Raw genomic sequence first — 9,443 nt, forward strand, 5'->3', positions numbered from 1 at the left:
CGTGATCTATGGAACAAAAATGTCCACCCACAATTTATTTAGCCCTGACAAGTCTTCCTCGCTATGAATTGTGTCATGGGCAAGGGAAAATAAATACTTCAATTATCTGCCTTTTGGATCTTCGGGCTTCTCAGCAGGCTTGGTTGGTTGCTTTTGAAGGAAGAAGCTCCTGATTTCTGCCTCCACTCGATCCGTTTTCTGTCCAATGAAGCTCTCCAAGATTTCCCCGTGGTGGATAAGCACTATTGAGGGAAGCACTTCGACTCCAAATTCGGTCGATATCTCTGTACATTCATCAATATCAACTTGAAAAAAGTCCACCAGACCTCCACTACTATACTCCTCTGCCAATAACTGAAATGAATGGATTCCATTGTACACAATTAATATTTTGTTTAAGCAATTGGTCTTGATAGGTTGGTTAAATTAATCATGTAATCAAAACAAGAACTAGAGCAAGTAACCACTGACAATCTTACGTCGTAGGTCCAGAATTAGCGTTATCTGGTCCGTTTAACCAGGGACTCTATAGAGTTTTAGTGTCCTTGGTTTAACCCTGTGAATAGCCCTATTTGTGAGACGGCCCTGGCACCCTTTCCCTTGTTAAGGACAAGAAATAGCAAGTTCTGGAAAATGTGCTCCAAGATGCCACACATGATAAAGGATTATTCCCTGAAAAACGAATTGCCTATGCACTGCCTTAGTAATCAACTATTCCAGATGCCTATTCAAACCCTGCAACGGTATAGATGCAAACATTTTTGGGTAGAAGTTACTCTCTACCAACTAAATGGCGGTCAATCTTTCTTTAAAAATTAGTCTAACCTTTTAAAACCTAACATAACCTAATCTAAAGGGATAATAAACACCGTTAAACCTCACATCCAAACGTTATGTCAATTTGTCACCAATTTAACACAATGGGGCATCAGCTAATTGGTGCTAAATAACATCATCAACATTTTTGACATCCCAGTTGTAGGGTTGAATCAAAGATTTTAGATGCTTTTTTTTCTTCTCAAGATTGAGAATCTTGAAACTTTTGGCAAAAACCTAGAAATATGAGAAGTGCAAAAAAAAATAATGAAGCACTTAATTCGGCTGCAATATGTTTCCAGTACATCATGTTCGTAGTTCATTATTTTTCTTTCCATTGTTTACCAAACATGAATCGTAGTTAGTTAGATATTAGACTAATATCAACACTCAGCTGGGCAACAAAAGTGCCAAAGTTGTGTGTATACCAAGTCTCTAATTGCTTCCAAGAAGCAGTCCTTTAATGCTGAGAAACGGGGACTCCATTGATTAGCAACTAAATAAGGACCATTTGATGCTCAATTCAACCTTTGTTAATAGGTAACAAGGGGTGTTCAGGCACACTTGCTAATATCAATCTAGGTCAAAAAAAAGGTATAAAACTTGAAATACTCATTATTTTACCAACAACCTCTGAATACCTTAGATTTTCCAAGCACATTCCATCCACATTGCAATGGATTTTTTATATATAAAAAAAGTGGTAAATGTTAGTAAAGAAAAATCACTTTCTTTAGGTTTAGCCGCCATTGATTGTATGCACCCAGATAAGGTAGAGGGCGCTGTTCAAGGCAGTCTGAGCAGTCTGAGGCTCAATAAATTCTACTTGACGTGCTGAGTTCAGTGTCACATTTACCTCCATTTTGGGTTTGATCATGGAACACAGACCGCACCAACTTGCCACAAATTCGAGCACCACGAGCTTGGAACCAACATCGTCTCTCAAGGCCGATCTGACCTCATCGCTGGAGTGGAACATCCGTTTGTATGAAATTTGGCGCGACGGAAGACTTATCTTTCGCGCCACAGGTTCCTGAGTTCGATGATGAGGGAACATCGGGTTTTCCGTTGTATTGATGGACTGCTTGGGAGTAGGAGGAGCAGAAGGGGCGGAATAGGTTGAGTCCGTAGAAGAAATCTTGCGGTTGGGGTTGTCGTGGCTCAAGATGGTGAAGGACTCGGATCCCAATTTCCGGCCAGATAAAACGAAACTTAACGTTATGACGTACTCGGTGTCTGATCGTAAGCCATTGAACGAGCTCCTTTTGGTGAAAGATGCAAGTTAGACCATAACAAGGATAAATTAGGCGGGCCTCTGAATTTACCTAAAATTGCGAGCCTTCTCGGCCGAGCGTTTCCGTCCCAAAATCATGGCGGTTTTTCGTCTCAAATTCAGAGGCCGACTGGAGAACTGCTCGGTGAATTTTGGCGGGCTGTGCACACCATCCACAATGGACACTTCTTTTTCAGATTTGAAGGAACGGTCAGAGAATAGACTGTCTTTGGATGTGGTCCTACTGCTCTCTGAACAAGTTCGGGACAAGGGGATTCTGGTAAAAGATGATTCAAACATTTTTCAAGATTCGCGAGAATAAGCTGTCAAGTTATACTACAAAAAGACTTGATTGCAAACACTTTTCTTCATCACTTGCGTTTAGCTTCTTAAAGAGTGTTATTAAAACCATAATCAGATTCCTCGACAATGTTACTGCAGAGGAGGCATCCCAAACACTCACATTGATGCCTCAATACCCTCAATATTGTAAGAAATGGGATCAGGTAAAAATATGTTATAAGTCAAGTTTTTCTAATTCAAGCTGATTTCTTTATCGATTTCATTTCCGTGTCTGGGTTGGTCTAAACAAAAAAAAGCGATAATAATACGCTTTTTGGAGAGGAAACATACTATAACCCCTCATAAATCACCTGGGTGGCGTTGAATCAAGGCCAGTGTGCATCTTGACAATGGCAGAGCCGAGGGCAAACGCCCCTTGTATGGGAGGCGGTGGGAGGGGCGGGTTAGCCTCGTGCTTGACTTGATTGAAAACACAACTTCCATCCACGGTGCATGCCGGCATCATGGTCACATTGCCCTTGGCGTCGCCTTTGTCGATAGGAGGATCAATCTCCAGAACGTACATCAGATGTTCGGTAGTGACGTTTTCACCGATGAAAAAGGCCGCCGAAGGCTCATTCCAAGCTAAGGTGATATTTTTTCTACTTGAACTGGTTATAGATGATGTGGAGGTGATCTTGGTATCCTTGACCTGTTGTTGATGGAAGAAAGCGATCAGGAACCCAACAGCTATTGTTGTAGTGTGATTTATTATGTACACACTTACTTTGAACTCACTTCTGAAGTCATTGTCAAAGAGGCATAAGATGAGGAGAGCTGCCCAAATCCCTTCCTTTTCAGCCAGGAGATTGAGCAACATCTGAAGATCTGGCGATTCAAAGTATGCCTGCAGCTTCTCCTCTGACCCTTGGGACCTTCGGTAGGTCTCAATAAGTGTGCCCAATTTAGTTTGAATGAAGGTGTGCCTTTGGCCATAGAAGCGGTAATGCCAAAACAGATTGAAGAAGGCATCAATCACAATGAGGAACAAGACCACATTGCACAGGTCGAAGATGATCATGTTCATTCCATTTGAAGGAATGGAACAGCTGTGAGTGTAATCAAACACCTAAAAGGTCAATTTGGGATTGGGAGTACAAGGTTTCAATGGTGATTAATCAAGCCTTGTTGTTGAATCTTCTTGACCTCACCTTACAATCGAATTCAGTGTGAAAACTCTCTCTGAGTAAGTTACACTGATCTAGGAGACTCCAAGCCAGGACGGAAATGCAAATGGAAAGCTTTACAAGAGTCTGAATGATGTAGGCCTTGCAAAAGAACGAGGAGTTCTTGAAATCGTACAAGATTTGCTGACATTTTTGCTTCTTGTCTTTCGTGTCCAAGATCTCGATGTCACCGTTGCTTAAGACATCTTTGACCAAAAGCTCGTAGAACTTTTCGATTCGTTGACCTGTCCATAAGTATCTGCAAACATAACAACACCGATCAGTTTGAAAAACGTTCCTAAAACTTTGAGACTGCTTGTTAGGGTGTGTGGACTAACCTTGTTAAAAGACGTTCCAAAACCACGAGCATCAATGCCAACGTTAAAACTAAGTACGGGAAGTACAAAGCCAAGGCACTCAAGCGATTAACGCAATGCCAATAAACGTGAAAACCGAAAAGCTTCGGGTCTTGATAGATCAAACATTGATTGAAATTTGTCTTGGGTTTGACAGCCTGAAAGCTCATTTTTATCAAAGCATCAACTTCATCAAAACTGAATCAATAAAGTAACTACCTGAGCCTCTCTTAAAGTGGCAAGAGACTTTTTCCTGTCCGTTACATTGTGGACTTCAAAGACATCCCCAACGGTAAATGAAGTCACTCCGAAGGCGCTTTTCAAAGCCTTTCTAAAATCCAATGCCACGGCTGATAAAAATTAACAAGCTCCCATTTCCACTATGCTCAAATCAACCTACCTCAATTCAGTGGTGCAAAATTTGGTTTCCAAAATTAGCTGACCCGTTTGGGGATCAATTCGGCATAATTGATATGGTAGCACATAATTGTCGGTGGAATCGTACTTGTAAGCACAATTTCCATGGACAGCCAACATGCTGTTGATGGGGACTGCCACTAAGCCTGCAAAAACCACTCGGTCCGTCCATCTCGGTGGGTCAGAAATCAAACTAATGGCATAGGAGCCAGGAATGCTCACCCAAAATGACGATGGTGTACACCAGATAATGATGCGCCGTAATCCACCATGGTGTAAACACTTTCTCGGAATCCGTGGATCCCAAGAGTGTTCTCGTTAGAACGTCCCTGCCAATATCCATTTCTGACAGGCCAACTTAGATTACATGCCAATCAATCCCAATCACACCTCATGGAATGCCCACGTGAGTGAGTGGAAAAGTGATTCCGACTGACCCCGAGGAGAGGCAAGAACTAAATCAGGACACGCAGAGCATGTCAAACCGGTCAAGACTCGAGAGATAGCGGTTTGTGTCGGTCTCCTCCTTCGGGCGATAAGGTGGTGTTCGTTCAAGAATGTTCGTGGACGACCAAGACCTCGGGCGATCGACCTAGGTGGCTCATATTGTCTCGCGCCCATCTCGAATATCACGCGAGAGGAATGTTTAAGGCCTACGCATTTGCGCCTCGCCCGGTTGAGTACCTTCTGTGAATTCCTTGAAGCGGAAACAACCAACGAGCGACCTGGCTATTGTGGAATATGTAAATGCGTACGAATTGCAAGACATTAAAATAGTGCCTGAAAGGCCACAGGTAAGGAGTGCACAGACAATGCTTGATACGGATCTTTTTTGAGCATCATTATCAGGCAGGAATCGCAAGCACGAGTGTTATCATTTTCAAAAAGATCTTTATTGAACAGACCAAAGGAGTTGAACTGAAAAAGAATCCACGAACTGACATTATGAATACCAAAGAGACAGAGGGGAGGCGGGGGAGGTGCTAACGTTCATTGTTCGTAATCAAGGAAACCTAAGAGCTGGTCACGAAATATGGTAGCCTTGGACGAAGCAAAAAGAAACATTGCTTTTTTTTTAGGTTCAGTTCTGATTTCATTGGTAATTCTCTCCGTATCCCTGATAGCCAAGATCTGGTTTCCTGTCCTCTTCCTCTTGCTTAACTTGCACACCATATTCATCATAGCCAAAGGCATCTGGTTCGTCCTTAATATTGAGGTCACCACCATCACGTCTGCGATCACGCTCACGTCGATCACGCCGCTCTCCGCGGGAGCGCGATCTCGACCTTCTCGAGCGCTTGCGATCACGCGATTTTGTACGCCGGCGGTCGCGATCACGCTCACCGCGTTCACCACGCGAGCGTGACCGGCGCGAGCGCTTACGCGACCGACTTCTGGATTGACGACGACGATGGCGCTCCTTATCCCTTGAGCGAGAGCGCCTTTCACCGCCACCACCACCACCACGCTCCCTTGAGCGGGAACGGTGACGAGGTCCATCCTCGCGACCGGAATGACGGACATTAACGTCAGCTCCCCCTCTCCGTGTTCCACCCAGACCACCACCTGTGAGTAGAGGAAGGATATTGATGTTACTAATTATATACGCTCTAGAAATTCAATAACCAAGCCAAGGCCAACTTACCTAATCGCCTGGGCAGCCATCCTTTAACTGTTCTGGCCCGCTCGACATCAACCAGAACGCGTCTACCGTCAATCTTCATTCCATCAGCTTTCTTGTAGGCGGCTGGAAGTGAATGGGATCTCTAATACTTTGACCTCTGCCAACACACGTTCATCTCTTTCCCAACTTGACGAGATTGAAGCCATTGGAAAGTAAGCCTCTCATTGAGGAGGACGGAGGTTAAAAATGGGATAAAACAGTTCCCAGTTGGGAAAGAGATCGATAGAAAACCCGTTGGTTGAACCTGTTCCGCGAGTATGGTGGTGTGAGAGTGTGACCGATGACTGACTGACCTTTTAGGTTAAGCGATCCGCCAGAACAAGCGTAGCTTGTCAATACTTGCCATTCTTAATCATTCATACCTACCAGGATAGGGGTTTGTTTGCTGTCCCCGAGTCAAATTGAACTTACTGCGGGCCAATAACCCGACAATTATCACTGGACTTGGGAATATGAATGCCACGGCCAAATTGGCCAAAAGAAATCGGTTCGATATACTTACTTGTCTTAAGTTTTAAGACAGAGTAGTAGAGTCATAGGTATACCCACCTCATCGCGGTGCCCTTACCGAGGCTTTTAATTACAAATTCATCAAAAAGAAAAAAAGGTCGTTTTTGGCTGACTGCAAGCCAGCAGCAAATCCTTACCACCATACAAACCTCGCGAAAAAATCTTGACTGATCTATACAAACCTCCCACTCAATTTGCGACTCCACTAGTCATTCAAGCAAGGATATCTAAATTTAGGGATCATTCGGGTGCGTTGGTAAATTAAGAGAAGACAAAGATGTCCGGTTTTGTTCCAAGTTCAAACCTGGCTCACTTTCGATCAAATAATGTCGAGTTTTAAACTTTCCCCTTACCACTAGCTCCTTTGGCTCCTGCCCCATTTGTACGGTTCCAACCCAGCGCAAGAAACTGCTATCAACTTTACCCCTTCCCCGCCCCCCGACTAACCTCACCCTACCATTAACTACCGTTGACCCATCCCTAAAAAGTAATGACTTAGGCCCTATCAATTGACCGAGAAGTACTTACAGTGCATGTCCCTCTCATGCTCAAACTCAATAAAGCAATAACCCCTGGGTTTGTCCTTTTCGGGATCAGTCACCATGTGGATCGACTTGATGGGCCCAAAAGTTTCAAACTCGCGGCGAATTTTGGATTCCGTGGTGTAGTAATTGATCCGTCCCACGAATAAAGTCTTGAAGGGATCAGCCGTGGCACTCGGAACTGAAGTGGGGTCCCACAAGGCAATCTCTTGCTCCAATTTGTAGGCCACTTGCTCCTCTTTCTCGCGCTTTTTGCGGGCTAACCTGAAAATTTGCAGCCAAATTTGTAAACCAAACTTGCAATTTTTTTTTTTTGCTCTTGGACTCGCTGAACGTTCTTTTATTCTTTTTCAACGAATATGTAAAGACTCCCAGGACTGGCCAAGGCTTGGTAAAAAAGAATGAAAAAAACGAGAGACGAACAGATCCCAAAAAATGTTCAGTTAAACCCAATTACGAATTTGAAACTATCTTCATTCATATTTAAGGCAAGAGGTTATACATGTATAGTTTGCATACCAACGAAAGCATCGTCTTGGGGGAGCTACACCTAGATCCCAAGGAGATCTTTGGACAGACAGGTTGCCACAGGCATGGAACAGGCGTAGTAGGTGCAGTCATTTATCTGTACATAATGATGTGCTCCAACTGAATATAGAACAATCTACGAATTACTCCCAACAACCGCAATCGCGCTGTTTCTTTGCTTCTTTAAGTCTCGTGTCGAGTTTTTGCTAAGTTAGATCAAGCCCTGCATACCTTCCAAGTCTTAATCGAGCACTACATGACGACCGTGACCATTTGCTTGACTATATGTTAGCTTCCAATTGAGGGTGAATAGATATTCCCGTCATTACAATAATGACTCTTCATAGAAAAGCCTTCATGGAAAAGCCTACTCAGTCAGAGATTAAGGAACATATTGACCTCAAGAGACGAGATCTTTTTCTCCATCTCAATGTATCAATTTGCCTAATTTCAAATAATTACTTTAGTTGTGTTCAAAAATTAGTGCAAAAACTGCAAAACACAACAATGGAACATACATAGCAGTTCATTTTTGTAGTAACTCTTTTAGAATCTAATGCGTACGCCATTATCATTTCAGTTTCATTACTCGCAAGGCTAACAATCCTAACAATCCAGGTGTTCAGGTCAACTTGCTTAGATCTGGTGGAGTTTTTTAATCGCATCATATATTCGTCCAACGTACCTCTCTTCTCGGTTCTCGGCCTTGATGGGGGCGGGCGTGTCTTTGGGGTCTTCAAAGTTTCCGGCGATGAACTGAGCCACACCATGATACGTGTGAACATTCTTCTTTTCGTGGGGCAATTTATCCGGTGGAGGCAGATAGCGAATCGGTTCACGAGGCGCGAACAAGGCCAATAAGTTGGGCGGAAGGAACTGCGTCATCACCCCGGCCTACCCGAAACCGGATCAAAGGGGGCGTGGAGCTCGAAAGGGGGCGGGCCAGCCCGGAATTGCGTTTAACAATCAGGAGTGTTACGTCGGGACGAGAAGCGTCGTTGTTCTGAATTCCTGTGCATCACTAAATCAGCTGTTGCTGCATCAGGTTTGCCGAATTGTAGCAACGTGGGATCTAGTGCAGGGTCAAAGGAAGGCTAGGAGCTGGAAAGCGATCCTCAGGCATAGTTTGTTGGACGAGACCAGGACGCAAACCAATCTCGAGATATTAGCATAAAACTAATGGTCAACAGGAGGACGTGGGAAGTGCAAGTAGAACAATTAAGACTTTTATGTAAGCCACCCAGATTTTGGATGTTTTGTATAGACAACATTACCAGGCTATCTGGTATTAAGATCTACTAAATATCTAAAAAATCTGGTCAGTTACTTTACAAAATGTAAAAAGGGGTCATTTTGGGGTAGTTCTGGCACCTCACTACTACCTTCCTCAATACGAGACTGCAATATTGTTTGTATATGTGCCATTGTCTGTATCAACATATCAAAGTTGTCAAACTACACTATTGCTGTAGGCTGGCATATTTGTCTCGACCGAATTCATAAATTTACCCCTGTAATCTTTCGTCCATCACTTATCCGTAGACTCCGACAAAAAAAATTTGTATGTTGAGCAGAAATTCAAGAGGGCTGTATCAAGAGGTTTTCTTCCCAATGTCTCAGTTCAGCTCCGTACATACAGTTCAACCGTCAACTATTTCTGCTCGGCCTGAAAGCAACATATTTTGTCCGAGTCTATTTATCTTATAATGTTACGTTTGGCTTGCCTTCTTTATAATGGCGGCACTGCTAACCATAGAAATGCGGACGTTTCGGTTACTTGCTTTTCATTTCGGTAACTGAAGAAAGGTG

At 43.6% G+C, this 9,443-nt stretch overlaps 2 protein-coding genes across 2 annotated transcripts; both read right to left on the reverse strand.

The window, feature by feature from the left end:
- On the reverse strand, positions 1–4,787 carry LOC131878302 (uncharacterized). The gene is made up of 10 exons (XM_059224238.1): positions 4,593–4,787; positions 4,354–4,516; positions 4,173–4,284; positions 3,936–4,111; positions 3,583–3,856; positions 3,159–3,500; positions 2,743–3,083; positions 2,142–2,366; positions 1,673–2,078; positions 1–354 (listed from the first exon to the last, which is right to left on the reverse strand). Exons 1-10 carry the CDS (start codon positions 4,711–4,713, stop codon positions 103–105), a joined length of 2,412 nt encoding a protein of 803 aa, XP_059080221.1. The 5' UTR covers positions 4,714–4,787; the 3' UTR covers positions 1–102.
- Positions 4,788–5,241: 454 nt separating this feature from the next.
- Positions 5,242–8,671, reverse strand: LOC131877505 (U1 small nuclear ribonucleoprotein 70 kDa-like). The gene is made up of 4 exons (XM_059223192.1): positions 8,320–8,671; positions 7,093–7,370; positions 6,016–6,117; positions 5,242–5,936 (listed from the first exon to the last, which is right to left on the reverse strand). Exons 1-4 carry the CDS (start codon positions 8,517–8,519, stop codon positions 5,464–5,466), a joined length of 1,053 nt encoding a protein of 350 aa, XP_059079175.1. The 5' UTR covers positions 8,520–8,671; the 3' UTR covers positions 5,242–5,463.
- Positions 8,672–9,443: the final 772 nt, after the last annotated feature.

The sequence above is a fragment of the Tigriopus californicus genome, chromosome 3 (genome assembly GCF_007210705.1).
Source record: "Tigriopus californicus strain San Diego chromosome 3, Tcal_SD_v2.1, whole genome shotgun sequence".
NCBI classification, from domain to species: domain Eukaryota; kingdom Metazoa; phylum Arthropoda; class Copepoda; order Harpacticoida; family Harpacticidae; genus Tigriopus; species Tigriopus californicus.